At 35.0% G+C, this 17744-nt stretch overlaps 1 protein-coding gene across 5 annotated transcripts in view; it reads right to left on the reverse strand.

The window, feature by feature from the left end:
* The window catches only part of PRKCZ (protein kinase C zeta), a 70002-nt gene that overhangs the window by 16867 nt on the left and 35391 nt on the right, over positions 1-17744 (reverse strand). For all 5 annotated transcript variants that reach the window (XM_052791260.1, XM_052791259.1, XM_052791262.1 and 2 more), the window contains 10 exons: positions 17238-17319; positions 16470-16522; positions 14254-14442; positions 11188-11285; positions 6691-6777; positions 5817-5952; positions 4323-4410; positions 3452-3571; positions 2414-2493; positions 1754-1843 (listed from right to left, as the gene is read on the reverse strand). In XM_052791260.1, coding sequence (XP_052647220.1) covers positions 1754-1843; positions 2414-2493; positions 3452-3571; positions 4323-4410; positions 5817-5952; positions 6691-6777; positions 11188-11285; positions 14254-14442; positions 16470-16522; positions 17238-17319 — 1023 coding nt within the window. The remainder of the gene's footprint in view (positions 1-1753; positions 1844-2413; positions 2494-3451; positions 3572-4322; positions 4411-5816; positions 5953-6690; positions 6778-11187; positions 11286-14253; positions 14443-16469; positions 16523-17237; positions 17320-17744) is intronic.

The following is a 17744-nucleotide window of genomic DNA, read 5'->3' on the forward strand; positions in this document are numbered from 1 at the left end:
TTGACCAAGTACCACCAATTGCAATTAGGAGTTTCTTATACAAATAAACAAAATACAAATCCAACCGTCTTCCCTCTTTCCCTCTCTCTCAAAAAACTGCAAAACAGAACAGAAACCCTGCAGTACACGATGCTTATGCTCTACCACAAACTCAAGCAAGTTGCAATACAGCACCACTAGGTAGCTAACATTAAAAAAGTAACACTTCGGCTTAAGGGAGAATACAAAACAAGGGATGTCTGACAAAATTAAAGACAGCCTTCATTACGTGAATAATTTTCTAAACACCAGGTATTTTAAAACACTGGCTCCTTATGTAGCAAATGTCTTCTCTGAAGAATGTTAACAATGAAGGTCTGAACAGCAGGCTTCAAAGTAAAAATGTAATCATGCAGTTTTCCGTCCTCCTCTGAACCTCATTCATGTTATTACAGGCACTGCTGTCTGCCTATTTCTACACTTCCTGTAGACTTCCTAGGACTATGAAAATATTATGTGCGTATTTTTTCACTGTTCAACTAGATATTAAAAAGAGTAATGCTGATAAGGCAGTGTTCCCCACTTAATTGTTTTATTGCTCAAGTGTCAATAAATGTAACAATGCCATTTCTGTGAGAGTTTTCCACAATGAAGACAGAAGTAGGCACAACTATCAAGTAACAGAAGCTTTTAAAAAACCTACAATTTCAATAATATTTTATGCTTGCAAAACCACTGAAATGCAAGTCATCTACTCCACCATGAACTAAAAAATTTCCTCACACCAGCTGCAATAAAGAAAACCTGAAAGCAATAATCAGAGAACCATTTCAGGTAACCACACTGCTTTCAAGCCACATCCTTAAAAAAAAAAAAAAAAAAAAAAAAGACCTGATCCTACTCACAACAACTCATGTTACTAAACCCCGTTACCTACTTACTACCTGAATAATCCTACTGATCTTAAATATTATATTGTTTGTAGATTCAGTCTTGTGTTTTGTTTTGTTTGGGGGGTGGGGGTGGGGGGGGGGGGGGGTTTCCTAATGTACTACAAATAGATTACAAATGCTTCATGTATCTGAAGTACCTCATCTTCCATGGCTGTATCTAAACTGGTTTCATAACACTTTACCCCGTCTGTTGGCTGTGTTAATCAACTACTAACCTTCCTGTCAAGGCAGAAAGGTTTCTAATCAGCAAAAGAAATGAAGTACTGGAATAGCATTCCAATAGGCTGTCTTTGCTCATCCACACTTCCTTGTTCAGTGGAGCTTGAAATGTTTACTAATAGGACTATATGAAATGACCACCCAGAATAGCAAGGCATTGAATTCTGATACTGGAAATCAATGCAGTCCTTCACACTACAATTGCAGGTACCTTGCGTGCATACTGGATAAATTTTATAGCAGCAGAACCCAGTGCACGAGTTTGCAGAATCTATAAATAGAAACCAAGAAATAAATGGTTCCACCAACGCTTTAATATGTTTTTTAAAATTCATCATATATTTTAAAAATTATACCCACAAGTTGTAACCATTCTTAGAGTTAGGAAGCAAGCCAGATTTTTGGTCATGAAATAAAGCTTGTTTCCATTATGGTCATGAAAGAAAGCTTGTTTCTCCATCACCTGGAAAAAGCAAAATAGCTTTTACATTTATGGAATTGAATGTCACTGTTTTTAATGGAGTTGTTACATATGCACACAATTAATAAACTGAAAGAATCTATTCCTTTTGAACACGTAAAGACAGAAGTAATTATTTTACCAGATCCCAGTCTATGCTGCGGAAAAATGTATGAGACTTGATATCAGAAAATCCTGTCTGCGGCTGACAACCAAGCCTTTCTTTGGGATCCTGCAGAAAACACAGAAACTCCTATTACATACTTTAAGCCAGTTACAGTCCATGTTTGTCAAAAGCCCACATACATGACTCCAGCATTCCCTATGATTATGCAAACTGCTGCTAAGATAAACATATTATGGCTATCAAGGGATTTTTTTTTTTAATGAAGTTTGTTTGAAATTTCATTTTTAAATTATATTTTACAACTTCCTAAAATAATAAAAGATTTATTTAGTAATGTATAATTCATACCCTTCTTTTCTCCATTAGAAATAATAATGGTTCTACAGATTTCAGGCAGCTTAATTAAATGAGTATTAAGTATTACAGAAAAGAGTTTATAAACAAACCAATAGTTGTTTTTTTTTAACTAGATGCAAGCTTTTAAATCAAGTATGTGCTGTGGAATTCACTCAGTAAATTAGCAACTAAGAAATGGGGTTTTTTTAACATATAGGATACCAAGGTTTTATAGATTTTTCTCAATCGTAAGCAGATTAACTTCTTAACTGTATTGCTTTCAACAGGAAGCTCTGACTTCCAGAACTTAGATGCTAAAAATAAGAGAATGTTATTTACCTTGTTTAAAAATCCTTTTAACACATGGGAAGCCTTGACAGAAAGAAACCTTGGAATCCGGATTGGCTTCTCAAGAATAACTGTTACAAGTTTAAAAACAGCAACATTGTTTTTTGTTTTATGACATTGACCATGATTTCAATACAAACACTGTATTATTTAAATAGGTTACCATCTGGAAAATGGGAAGATACGGTAATTATTTAAAATAATGCAAACAAAAGGAGCTACAGTAATTCAAGGCACTGTTATACCAACATTTCAAGATTTCCTAAAAGAAATGTTAGCTTCATTATCTTTTTTCTATTGTTTGTAGTACAAACAGGGAATAAAACTTTCTCCAGTGTCCTCAGTATATGGAAAAGTAGGCTTGTCAAGAAGACCATGGCAGATTCTGTTACATAATTGCAGTAACTAGTTTAAAAAATGGTTCTGCATATTAGGGAGCAGACAACTTCGCAATTCCCCAAACTGTTACAGAGTTTCTGTTGTAATAAATACGGCAAGTATTACTACTTTTGTTTAGAAAAATTCATACATTACTACTCCTGAAGGGTAAAACTGTTACAAAAAGTTATATGAATTTCACCAGCAGTAAAAAAAAAAAAAAAAAAAAATTAAAATTAAGAGTTGTCTGGAGCAAAACTACAGGTTGATACATTTCTGTCACGAAGATCCTCCTATCATCTCATGTAACACTGAATTTTAAAATTCATACTTGGTCTGTGGACTTCCTTCTAACAAAGATACCATTCCATACAATTTCTGTCTGTTATTTCTGAACTGTGGATATTTTTACAAAATATTTTATTGTCTCTAGAAGGCTTCCTAATTCCAGACCATTTTATCTGAGTTCAACAAAACAAATTCCTGGAATAAAGAACTGGAAATATTGAGGTCCTTTATCTGCAGTAGATATACAGGCAGCTATGGGATAACAATGGAAAAGGCAAACCTAACTGTCCTACTGGAACTGCTAATTTTCATTATTTCTCCCCCAAGAATGGAAAAAAAAAAAAATATCAAAATGACTAATACCTTGGAAGAGGTAATCTTCAGTGTTCATGTCTGGATTGTCAGTAATAATGTCAAATGGAGACCTTCCTGCCATCATTTCAAACATCAACACACCGAGAGCCCACCAGTCCACACTGAACCCTGTAAATATGTGCAGAGCAGATTTTCAGCCAGGAATCCTTGAATTTAGGTCTTATCTCTTATAAATGAAGATTAAAGGCCTGGTTCTACTAAGTACTGAAATTCTCTACCTCCACTGAAGCCACAGACATCACAACTTACACTATCGCTGGATGAGACTTGAGAGTTTTCTGAACTGGGATTACAAACATTATCTGTATAGGGGTTTGCAGGTGTCTGCCAGACAGCAATGCTTCAATGAAAATTCAGTGTATTTAAGCTGACAATTTTCAGTGGTTTTTTTTGTTGTTGTTTTTTGTTTTAAAAGTTGAACATTTTAGTATCTTGTAACTAAGTGACAGATTCAACCTATTGATCAAATCAGCTCAAACAACAACAACACTGGTTAAAAAGACTACTATAGTTTTGACTTCTGCATGAGCAATAACTTTGTTATAGCATTCTATAACCTTGTCTGGAAGACAACAGTAGCTGGGATGTCAAGTTCTTCAAGGAGTGGACTTGGCTTTGCTACAGTATCATTTAATAGTTATTTTTCAGGCAAAGTATGTTTTAAAAGAAGTTGAAACGAGTGATTGCAAGAGAAAAACAAAAATAACCTTATTTCAGAAAAAAATTAAACTGTACAATATGCCATTTTCTCACGGCAAAAAAATGTGGAAATCTAAAGATAATTGTATTTGAACCAACCTACAACTAGACCTTTGCTTTGTGATTTATTATAACTACAAATTGTATAGTCACAACTTACCATATTCTTCTCCTCTGAGGATCTCTGGTGCAATATAATTTGGTGTCCCACAGAAAGTGCTTGTAGTGTCACCAGGGCCCAAACCTTCCTACATGCATAAATCATTTCATAAATTAAAAGCTGACCTCCTTTTCCAGGAACTTCCCTTAATTAGACTTATAAAGCCAAGTTACTTAGGGAGTCTAAAGACCTTCCTTTCAAAAAAGGCAATGCTAGAGAAAAATAAATACTCATAGTGGTCAAAGCTGGCTTATGACTTTACAGCTTATCTTCAGCAAACTAACTGACTAATACTCAGCCACAACACATTTTTAACAACATTTTGTTTAGTATTTACAGATACATTTAAAAAAAAAAATTCAGATTACAACCGATTTGGAAGTCCTTTTCAAATAGATGTTGGGAAAAAACCTTCCATTTTTAGGAACAAAGGAATCAAACTTTTACATAACTGCTACATTCCACGTGAAGCCCCACAACCTGTGCACTTTGATAGTGGAGAAACATTCTAGTCCAGCATTCTTAGAAATTGGTGCAATATCTATTCTATGGAGGGAATGAGACAAGCTTTCCTCATTACATCATCATAACATGCTTTAACCATGTTCTGAAATAAGCCAAATAAAAATTAGTATTATACACTCAATCCTTGGACTTTTAAGTATCAACACAATGCCAGTTGCAATTCTGGCTTCAGAAACTTATTCTCACCAAGAAATATACTGGACTCTAGTCCCATTTCACATACTAGCCAGAAACAGTGTGGCAATAACAAGAAGACTTGAGGTCAAATCAACAGCTCTAAGCAGAATTCTTGTCAGATTACAACCACTTCAGTCATGTCTGGCATTCCAACTTTACACATGTAAGTTTTAAATTTAGTATTTTCTATACTCATTTTCTATTGACATTTTCCTGCTTTCCTCTGCATCACGTTAAGTACATGCTACACGTTACCATGTGCTTTGAAAGCAATGCTCTCTAAATTGCCTCTCAGTGCTAAAGATTGCAGCCTAAGAACTGAGATACTACAGAGCCCGTGTTGGTTAACTACCTGTACAGTCCAGCCACAGAGAATGATGAATGCAATTCATGTTCACAGAACCTCAGTTACTAAGAGATGGAAAAGACCCTTTTAAAAACGTACTTGTCTTAAAGATAAGTTTTCTAACTTGGGTCACATAGGAAACAGATAAAAGAAATGAACTTGGCCAACGGGCCAAACTTCTTTTGTCCCCCAAAATGACCAACGTAACTTGAAACGCACAAAGCAAAAAGTTACAAATGTGGCTCTATTCTTCAACAGTCATTTTTCAAAATAAAGTTCCTATTCCACAACCAAATTCTCGGCTCACTAACGCTAGCGTTAAGGGAAGAATAAATTTTCTCAGTTTTCTCTTATTATCACTGGATGCAATATTTGACTTAAAGCATAATCAAAGAGATATACTACTGAATGACAAAGTGACAAAAGAAAGGTGAGAAAAAGCCTACCTTGCACATGCCATAGTCTGTTAATTTGATATGACCCTCTGCATCTAAAAGAACATTGTCTAGTTTTAAATCTCTGTAGATTATGCCTCTTTCATGTAGGAAGTTTAGAGCAATACAAATTTCAGCAGCATAAAACCTGAAATTAAAAAGGAGAAAATTCATATTAGCATTAAGATTGTACAAAAGCTGGTGCAATTAAAAAAATCTGTTCTTAAAACATCACTTTACAGTCAGCTTTTATCTATCAACAGTACACCAAAACCAAGCTATGTCTATTCATAAGGACACTGATCTTTTATATTGTAAAACCATTCCTTAAACTAAATACAGGAAATTTTTTTTTCATTCTACTAATTAAGAAAACATTTATTCTTTATCCTACAGAATCTTTTCTGAAAATTCCAAGTATGACATAGATCTGTATTTTCAGCTTAAGAGTTACAATGAGACTTTGTGTAGCACAAAGCCACACAAGACAGATTTTTTCATCTTCTCCTACCAACACTATATTAATTCACTGTAAGACTAAAATAACTAGAATAGTTACATCTTCTATCAACAGATCAAAGAAGCATTACCTAAATATGAAGCAATAAACAAAAGTAGATAGGAATAACTGTTACTACTTATCAAACGCTTGCTTTCTTTAAAAAAAAAAACAAAAAACAAACACAAAACACCCCCCCCCCAATATATAATTAAAAAAAATAATTAACATTTCCTCCCAGAGCAGTACATTCTAAACTTAAGAATCAACCTTTCATTCTTTCTTTGCTATTCATATTCTTCTATGGAATAAAGTTTGGGAAGCATTTCATACAACATTAAACAACTACAACAGAAGAAAACCACTATAACTGTGTTAGTAAAATACCTTGCATGTTCTTCAGGAAGTTTCCTTTGCCGTTGCATATGAAACATAAGATCTCCACCATTTACATACTCTATGACAAGAAACAATCTGAAAGTATACAATACAATTAATGGATTCCAAGGAAACTCTCAAGAAAAACTATTCTTATCTTTCCAATTTGAGCCATTTTCACTTCCACTCTTGAATTCGACTTCTAGAATTTCTTATAGTTACAGAAACCAAGAGAAAAAATAGAGTACTTATTTGATCCATATTATGTAGGATCACATCCTTTATCTAAATGCCAGACTAAAAGTTAAGGAGAGGCAGCTGCATACAACAGGCTACTATTTGGTGTGAAACCTGCAGAACTATCTAAACAGTACAGAAGACAACAGCATTTCCCTAACATAATGAGGTACTTGCTCAGCAACAGATGTAAAAAAAAAAAAAAACAAACCCCCAAACCCACAACCCTAAGCATATAATGATATAGACTTCCTTAAAAATTACTGAGAAGATAGCAAAATCATGGAGATGTGCTAGGAGATGACACATGGCAAAAATGAAAGTTTACCCAGAAAAGGTAAAATTGTCATTCATTTGAAAAAGACATAACAACAACAACAACAGTGTTACATGACTATCTCTTATTCAAAGATGTTAATTCTTTTGACTTTTATGGAACATAATTCCACGGCATAAAATTTGCTCAGTGAGTTCACTGCTTTGAATAAGAACATCTGATTGACTGAAAAAAAGTAAGACTGCCTGAAACAATGCTGTTAAAATAAAGGTTTTAAGATTAAAAAATACTTTAAAAGATGCATCAGTTTAAATTCAGACCTTTCTTATTAAATCTGACATTTACCCTGATGTAATAATTAAATTGTTACTCTGCTTAACTAAATATTGTTCTTTTCTAATAGCCAAGTTGCAGCATTAAATCTGAAGAGCTTTGTAGATGAAGTGTAGTTTATATACACCTAAGTCAACAAGGTTTCTGCATGGGCAAAATCTGAAAATTCTCATTTGTATTTTTTATATAGTTTTGCCAATAAAAGGTCACCACCATAAAAAATTACTTCATCATTAACAATTAATGAGTATCTGGCAATATTACAGAGATCAGTAAGTTTTGTAGGATTTGTGATATTAGTTAAATATATAACTATGAAGCTTGCTGTTTGTGCTGTTTCAGCTCCTGAAAAGCTCAGACTATTGAAAGCAGGATGACACGAGTCACTTACGTAACCCAAATTTACTTTCAAAAAAAAAAAATACAAGTTTAATCTGAATAGCATGACACGATAATCTTTTTTCCAATTAAAGTTACATGACCTAGCATATTATTAACATACACATACAAAATTATTTCTATTAAACCCCATGATCATCCCTGAACTCCTCCTGATACACTGTTGAGAAACATACTGTCACTCCTAGAAGGGAAAAAAAAGTTCTGTTTTATTTGTATAGACAGACTGAGACTAAAGAATTTGAGGACTGAGACTCCATTCTCCTATGTCCATTATTTATCAGAGATGAAAACTAAATTTGGTGAGCTAGCAGGACAGATAATGAAATCCCACCCTCCCTTGACTTTGCCAACACCTTTATCTGTAGAAAAACATGAATTAAAAGAAAGTGTAACCGACCCACTTCTGTTATTCTCTATACAGCATATTCACTAAATGGAAGACCTGGGCACAGAAAGGCTGCAGTGTCAAGGCTTATTAGTTCCTCTGTAGAACAAGTTTTTGAAACAGTCTTCTCAAAACAAACAGGAGAAAAGTCAGTAGCGGAAAGAAATATAGGTGGAATCAGCCATACAAAAAAACCTTCTATTACAGTTTGCAGGAAAGGTTTCATCCTTGGGAAAGTATGATGCCAAGGTCAGGGAGACCTACAGGATAGAAACATGCTGAGTGAGAGTTTCTTATGAAGATTGCGGCTGTCCCAGGAGGCAGTAGTTCCTTATACACCTAATATTCCATGAGTTGAAAACTCCTTTCCATATATCCACACACTGGAAAACATTCCATTTGGTAAACACATGCTCCAGTCTCTCAGACCATTCTAATTAGTAACAATTAAAGAAGAATTCTACCCCCCCCCCCTTCCTTTGAAAAGGGATTCTTCATTTGAAACACTTAAAGTATTAAAAACTTAAAAGGTAAACCAGGAAAAAATTCTTGGACACAACCCAGCTTGCAACTCTTTCAGTGGCCTTCCCACAAGAATATAAAAACTAAACTAAAATTAAATAAACAATAAATAAAATAGACAACAATGCCATTAGTATTTTATTACAGCATTCCTGATATTTTTTGCTTCCAACTTTCCTATCCTATCTAGGAGCTTCCAATGTTATATCACCATTCAAAACCTGCAATCTAAAGTTCCTTGTGTCAAGTCATGTTCAAGCACGCAAGTAAGTCGATACTGGTAGTCCTTGCTGGTTTTAGAAGGATTTACTCAAACACCAATGGTTTTGCAGGATGGAGATTTCAGACTGTTACCATCTTGGAAGACACTTATCTGGCAATTCTGGGCAAGCCCAAGACACATATTTTATTACAACAATAAAACAAGCATCACTAGTACCTGAAAGTGTAAACAGCTACATTTAGTATCAAGTAGCATCTTTAAGTACACATTTCTTTTATCTTCAAAAATTTATTTAAAATTCTATTTAAAAGAAAGGACATGTTCTCTTGCAACTTCCCCGTCCCCCCGCTTCGTCCCCCATTAGTACACTTATACACAAACTGTTGTCATATTACAACTTGTTTTCTTTGGGCCAGTTAACACAATCCAATGTTGATGAATTTATTCACTTGAAATCAGTTTTGTGCTTCTCTTTCGTGTAATGAGGTCATAATTGTGATTTTATAACATTACAGCTATAACCAAATTTTGAATTCATGACATTAAGGCTATATCCATGGCAAATGGCTGAAGTTATAAACAAAAAATTATAGTTTCACTGCAAGGAGAAGCTAGGCTGCAAAAACAGGACTCCTAAAGATACAACAGGAATACAGTCAAAGCTTTGACTACATTCAGCATTTTTTTTTTTTCCTATTTCTGCTCCTCGACTATGTCAGCATAACTACCAAAGTGGCATGCAAAAGATCTTTCTATTGCTGACTTCAGCCTTTTTCTTGTTTCCAGTATTTATATGAAACCTCATTCTCAATACTTCACCCTGCCCGACCACTTGAATTTCTATATTAGATGTTCACTACTACTTAGTGTTTGGTGAGAAGATGTTTGTGAATGTTGTTTTAACTTAAAGGGCCTTTCACAAGTTTGTTAGTTGTCTAAAGACTTCTCTTTTCCTGTCTGGAAGACAAAGTTCTTTTGGTCAAATCCTTAGTCACCTTTGGAGATCATTCTTTCTCCCTGCTCCAAAATACTCCCTAGTCCATGTACCTTCAGAATGCTCTTCATACAGCTTCTTTACTTCCTTTATCTTAGCTATGTTTTCCCTGCTAGGAAAACGCTATTTCCTATGACTATAACCATTAAGGGGTTGAAAGTTTGGGGACTGAAGAAATGGCACAGTGCATAGCGTCATATTTTAAAAAGTGATAATACACACTGTAATGAACAGGTGATTATTCTTAAGGATAAGTGACTAGATAATCCATGAAAACTTCTTAAAATTGTTTGCACTCTACACTGCATGCCATTCAAGTCAGATAGAATGACTTTTATCTCCTGATTATGATACATATGGCACCAGACATAAAAGTGTAACAGTAAACAGGTGCCTGTGAAAACAAAAGACCCCAAACCACAAAACCCCACACATCCAAATTCCCCAGTGACATACATAAGCATGGGCATGACAGTTCTTGATTTTCTTCATATTCCAATTGCAAACTAAGCAGCGGATTGTGCACACAAGGACAAAAAAATTAGTATTTCAAAGTAGCTAAGAGTTTATTTAGCACTTTTTCAAATCAAATCACATACTTCTTCAATATGTGCTAAGGGCTTATAAGCCTCATAGGTAAAAAATACTTCATACACATGTAGGTTTTTAAGTTGTTATTAAAAGCTGTTATTACTGAGCAGGCCAACTCTTACGCTATTTTGAAGAACAGAGAACTACAGTTTGGCCCTCTGAGAACCAGTTTGGCCCTCCCCAGTAGAATCAGGTATTATGAACTATCTCTTACAAAGCTCTGTTTTACCCCACCACCATCCTCCTACTCCTGAAGCCACACAGCCTGTGCTCAGGAAGACAGCGCGCAGTTCCTCCTCTTTCTCATGCATCTTATCCCTTCAGATCTGGACCTGGAAAACCCTGCCCTTTTTCTCCAAGCCATATTGGCTAAGCTACCCCGCTAGAACTCACTTTGTTGTAGTAGTGAATCCCTGACAATACTAATGCTTCCTTCCAAAAATTACTGACTATGTGATGGCAGTGGTTATGTTTGCTTTATGAGAAGCAGTTAGTACAATGATCAAGATTTTCAAAACAAAGTAATTTCAGATCTTTCTTACCGACTTGTTGTTTGAAAGCATGAATGTAAACCAACTAGGAATGGGTTACTGGATGCCTGTTCAAACACATGTTTCTCTGTCTGTACCCAATCAATATCCTGAAATAGAGTAATTGAACAATCAGAACTCCTGCTGGATAACCACTGTGGGTATTCCCAGAAAAGAAACTGTGAACATCTATGCTCCCTTACATAATACCATCATTGTTACATATGTTCTTCAGAAAGACAAAACCCCCTAAAACCTGGAGGAAGTTATAAAACAATTCAATTACATATTCAGAAGTTTCTTAACCATTTAGTAAGGTCTGCACAAAATTTAAGCCATTTAAAAACATCATACATCTGCAATGTTTGATACACAGCTCATACTGCTTCATAGAAATAAATTCAATCATCTTAGATAAATGATCCTAGGGCTGCTGAAGCAACTCATGCCAGTAACAGAAGCAATTTGAATATCCAATTTTTGAAAGGTTCAAGTAAACTGAACTTCATTTTGAGCTTCAGATGAGAAAATGAATTCAATGAAACTACCAAAACCCGATTATGAGTAGTTTGTCCAACGAAAATCATTCTTAAAAGTATTACAGACTACCTTTAATACTTCAACAGGGAGAAGTCCCGAATAGCCAGTGCAATACCATGTAATAAAAACCTATCAAAATTTGAATGATACTGGCATAGTACTGCAAAATTCAAACCTTACAGACAACTGTGTTTAGCAGTAGATATTCACTCTTCATGCAATACACCAATCACGTTCCACCCCGCAAACACTCAGCACCCTGCCAATAAACTAGAAATATAATTGTTCTAAAAGTTCTCTATTTCCAACAGATACTTCCAGCTTCCCAACCAATCTAGAGACAACAAAGACAGATACTGAGAGACCAGACCTTCTTGTCAAGGATAGTTAGCGAAACTGAAGTCTCAAAGGAAATCAAGAAATGTCACCATCAAATTAAATGTTAGGTTTTACGTTCAGACACTCCTGAAGATACAACACCTTGGAAGGTTAAACCCGGGTCCAAACACGAGCCCCAAATCCAATTTTTAATAAAACAATGAACATGCTCACTTCTTTTTGGTTTTGCTGAATGAGCTTCTCTTTACGAGTCTTTAAACTAACCCCTTCATTATTGCACTTGTGTACTTATTATACTAGTGCACTACTGTTAACAAGATTAAGCTCAGAAAAATTTAATAGCAGAAGCCCAGGTATTTGATTTGCTTCAATCTCATTTAGAAAATAATCTTTACTTCTCTCCAATATCAACCACTACCTGGAAAGCACTAGGTGATTTAAACATACTGATACTTGCTACATAATTAATTTTCTTTCTCCATGAAACACTTAGTAGGTGAAGTTTCCATTACTTGCAGTATCTCATGCATTCACAGAGTTCAGTTAATTTCCTACCAATTCCCAGAACTTCATTATACAGCCTATCTTATAGAAAAGAAAAACCAATTAGCTCAGCCTTCTATGCAATTATCTATGAGAGCCACTATTCAAGAAAGACTTTTCTCATCTACCTCTGATTCTCAGGAACAACTGCATAACTCATTAAATAATATTCTTCTTTAGCTTCTACCTTCTTGGAAAAACATATGTTAAAAAGGAAACACTAAACGAACCACACAACAGTCTAATCTTCGTTCACGAAAAGAAGCATCAAATAAACGAGCAGGTCAAAGTATTTTAGAAGAACTTTACAACTTTACTTTCCTAACCCTAGCCTCTGGAATAATGACAAAAATGGCAGCCAAAGAAACTAACTGAAACTACCAACACAAATAGTACTTAAAACAATGTATTTTGAGTTTTTTTTCAACATCCTTCTTTCAAGAAATCTAGTTTTCCTAGCAGCATAAAATTAAGATAACATCATCAGCTTAAAAATTGCATTCTATTTGAAAAGTTCACTTTATATTGTAAGAACAGCTATATAAGAAATTCTTTATGAGGTGAGACTGATGGTCCATCTCTTATTTTAATTAGAGTTTGGGATTCCACCCAAAAGGATGACACAGTACTACTGTACTCTTCAAATATTTAATAGTGTCATGCTTTATGTACCTCATCGTAGACACCGCCACTCCTGCATGAGCATGTCATACTGCAGCATTCCAATAAAGCTGGTCGCCTGACAACATTTATTATCATTCTGTCAGGCCTCAGCCATTTTATCAGGGCTGTGGTCTCACCACATGCATTCCAGTTGCCCCATCCCCTGTTCCGTTACTTAACACAGCAGGTTCCAGTCTAATGGCATTGTAGGTAGTTCAAATCTGCCTTCCTTGTGTGCTGTGACTGGTTCATCACATTTATGAAAAAAAAACAGAATGGATATAAACTCTATACCTTTCAAGAAGGATGAGTATTATAGGAAAAAGATGAAGGCTTTTTTCTCCCTTTTCTCTCCCTCCCCACCCCGACTTGTGCATTTGAGATCCTGTATTAAAAAAATTTCAACAGGATTTTGAAAATAATTGAGAAATGCAGCACTGATTTCTGTGACAGACAGATTTTTTTTTTTTTTTACAAGCCAGTTAAACCACAGTGACCTCAAAGAGTAGTAGCAGAATTTTTTTTAAACCCATGGTCAAAAAATATCTGAGTACTGTGTCACTTGCACATAAGCTCTATAATCGTAAATGTAAGAACACAGTTTCAGGTCCTATGCTGAAATACAGACAATACTTTGCAGCTACAATCAGTTGTCTTGGAAAACATCTTTGTTTTCTTTCAAAATTAAGTGCCCAAATTCCACCCTATTTATCTCATCACTTGGATTAGCACATGGAGGTTGGAATATTTTTCACATGCATACTAAGACAATTAATAATTGTCAATTGTTATTAAAATAAGGGATATGTCTCTCAGATTTAATCTTGGTGCTTCATGCAGACAGTTGATAACAAATGAGTTCAAAAGTCAATAAAACTTCTATTACAGAAATGTTGTCTAAAACCTTAGCTGCTTTCTTACTTGAATCTTTTCTGTTAAAGCATATTACGTTTTTACAGTACGTAACAGAATGCAATTAACACAGTCTTTTACCTCATCATCATGGACCAATTCTTTTTTCACTACTTTCATAGCATAAATTTGATCATTCTTTTTTAACCGAACTAAAAGAACTTTGGCATAACTTCCACGTCCGATAACTCTGATTAAATCAAAGTCCTGTAGTCCAAGCCCCTGAGAAATCTTAATTCCATCCATTCCATCAATGACTGGTTTGATATCCTGTATAAAAAGAAACAGATGCTAGAAACAGAAGACATTTTCGTAACAAGTAACTATTAAAGCAATGAGGTCTTTAACCACTGGACAGAACTTGCTGAGTTTCCTTGCCATTGCCACTGGCACACAGATCTGAATGGCTGATTATAACACATTTGTTTAGAAATGTTTGGTTGGTATTGGTTTTGTTCTTACTAAAAGTTACTGTGTTTTTCAAGGCAGTAGTTCATTCAATGAATCATTTAAATATTTCCTACTGGAAAATGGAAAGCAATGCCTTGAGAAATGAAGTTCTATTCAAATTCTTGAACCACAAGCCACGTAGAATTATGCTTTGCACTAAGTGAAGAGCATCTTTCATATTCTGACAGATATTGTAGTACAAATTACTGAAGGCTATGTAAAAGACGACGGATAAGGAAACATTAGTTTGCTAATGAATATACCTGTCTTGGTATCAGTTTGGGCAACAGCTGTCTGTATGAAGTTCACTACAGTTTTAATGAAAATGAAGATTTCTAATAGGTGCCTGGGAACATACAGAAGCAGATGCCAATTTCTCAGAAGTGAGAATTTGCAGGAAATACTCCACTATGAAGAACGTTATTTTAAAATTCATTACTTTAAAAGATACATTTTACTTGGTTGTTTGCTGAAATTAGATGTGAACACATGAGACTGAAGATCAAGCAGGTGAACTAGACAAATGCTGCATGTACTTTACCATTTCATGTTTTACCAATATATACAATGCTTTGACATACTTCTGTGGCCTATTTTTATCTGACCTCATACTACTGTACTTGTAGACAGATCAGCATTCTGCTGAACTACGCAAAGTATTTATATAAAGAATCTTGATCTAGGATTGACTGCTATTAGAAGAGATTGCTCTGAGCTTAAAGATTGTAGTCAACAAAGCTCCCAGAATGCCACTTCCTCTCTGTAGGATACCTTAAAATATTTTAGTAAAGCTCAACAGCAAGGTGGGAAAATCAGAGCAGGATAATTCAGGACACTTGAGCAAACAGCACCTATCAAAATTTAAACACAAACAATATCTACCTGAGCACTAACCATAGCAGAAGTCAGCAATAGTAGATAGCAATTAAAATTCTCTGACATGTTTTAAATTTATTCCCTTCCACCTCTGAATTTGAGATAAAATCTAAAGCCACGTGACTGAAAATAAGGCAGTCACTTACCCAAGAGCAGGAACTACTCAAGTGTGAAATAATGGTAGTGACAAGTATTGTCGTGGAGGTAGAGGAAAAAAAGGTGCAGGCTTGTTAAAAGTGGGATATCAAACAAACTGCTAGTGTTCTGCAGAGTGCATCCTATTTATTTTAAATATGCCAGAAGCATTTTTAAAAGAAATGTCTTGAAGGCCTTTAGAATTAAAGCATATCAGGATTTTTCAAACTGCTTTAAGGGAATAACATTCTTGGTATGCAGAGATTGTGTCAGACTGTCTACAAAAGAGCTGAAAAACAGAGTTTAAGTGTATGTTATTCTGCTTGCATTTCCACAGGAGCTGTCTATAAATTATTAGGTATTATTTATATGAAACATCTCAGAGAGCTGGACAGTTAATGTATCAGACTGAACCAACTTTCATAGTGATAGCCTGTAGAGGTAGCCTGAGGGTGATAAAGGGTGTACATCCATTAGAGAGAGCAAACAAGACAATGTCAAAGCCACCATTTATTGCAAGTACCAATAAAGTCAAACTCTCTGCTAAATCACTGTTCCAACACAAATGGAGGGGAGGAAAAAAAAAAAAGGGGGGGGGGAAGAATCTTTCTCACATCATGATTGGGATAACGAGAGCTGTACACAGAAGAAATCTGAAAAATCCAACAAAAATGCTTAAAAAAAAAAACCAAACCAACCAGTTTTCAGAAAGAAAACCCAGACCTCTTTTTTTAAAATGTAGCAGAAAAAATACGACAAGTAATTAGCTATTTTATAAAAAGTTGTATGATTAAGAGTCTGTAAATGTGGATTACGAAAACATTTTTAAAACGTACCTCAGAGTCATCTTTAATGTTGTCATGTTTCCGGTTTGAAGGAATGTAGGGAACTGGAAAAGAAATCAAACAAGTAGTGTGGTTATTCAGGCCTTCATTAGAAATAATTTTAAAAATTGATAAATGGAAAGATGATTTAGTAGCTTAGGGTCAGCAGTTTGCTTTAAATACTATGGGACAGTTGATCAAATTTTTCCACCTTACTCTTGTAATCCTGACAGCAGATCCTAAGGGCACTGCAGTAACAACCAGCTCTGAGATAGTAAGAAATTCATCAAGGAACCTTTGAGCTCATAATAGTATCTGACAAAGGCCAGAGTCATTTTGGAGAATGGGTATGATAAATGGGCCCTTAAAACAAGACAGGTTAAACCATCAAAAATATTAACCTAGAAAGAGTACTCCAAATTGCACAAAATTTAGAAATACTTAAAGTCTGAGGGTGCCGTTATATTAGCATCATGGTTTGGATCTGAAGTACAGGTCTTTTGTTTGTTTTAAAAAGCAAATCTATTGTTGCCAGTTGCTCCATGCTTAACTTCACATTCCGGAATTGTTTCAGAGCATATGAATTCAGGATGAAACCAAACCAGATAATATGCTTCAGAAGTACATTTACTGTAACTGAGTCCCTAACGAGCATTTAGTTCATGGGACTAAACTAGAGCTAATCTTAAGTAAACTTTAAAAAGCCCGCGCAGGTAGAGTGGAAACTGGGCCTCCAAAAGGGGAAACACATGAAGTCCAACTTAACAAGAAAGTACTCACTTCCATCAGTTTCTTCTGAAGGGAGGTCAACTTCATCATTTTTATCATCTAACTGAGGTTCCTGGGAAGGCATGACCGAATCCTTGCAAAACACATAAGTTATATAGGAAAAAACCACTGGTTTATGCAGTCCCTGAAGTGACTATGTCTTGCCATATAACTACAGTACAGTGAGAACCTTACATTTGTATCTTCCAGAATGAAACTGGATTTTGTAGAAAGTATTTCTGAATATTAACATTTTGTAATGCATTATAAAACCAGCCTACCAAAAGCCTAAATGCTATGTCAACCATTCACTGCAACTACAACAGTTGTTTAGCTGCCTTCTAAAAAGTAAGACTACTGTATTTTATTGCAAAGTTCAAACTTTAATTCTATTTAAGACTTCTGAGTCTGTTTCACATGGAACTGCAACAAAGTAAACACTTCAGCATGAAGTTACACGCTCAATTTAGAGTGCCTTCCTTTCCTGTTTAAAAAGCAGGAATTGTTACTCATTATGCA

Source organism: Harpia harpyja, chromosome 7 (assembly GCF_026419915.1).
Source record: "Harpia harpyja isolate bHarHar1 chromosome 7, bHarHar1 primary haplotype, whole genome shotgun sequence".
In the NCBI taxonomy this organism is placed as follows: domain Eukaryota; kingdom Metazoa; phylum Chordata; class Aves; order Accipitriformes; family Accipitridae; genus Harpia; species Harpia harpyja.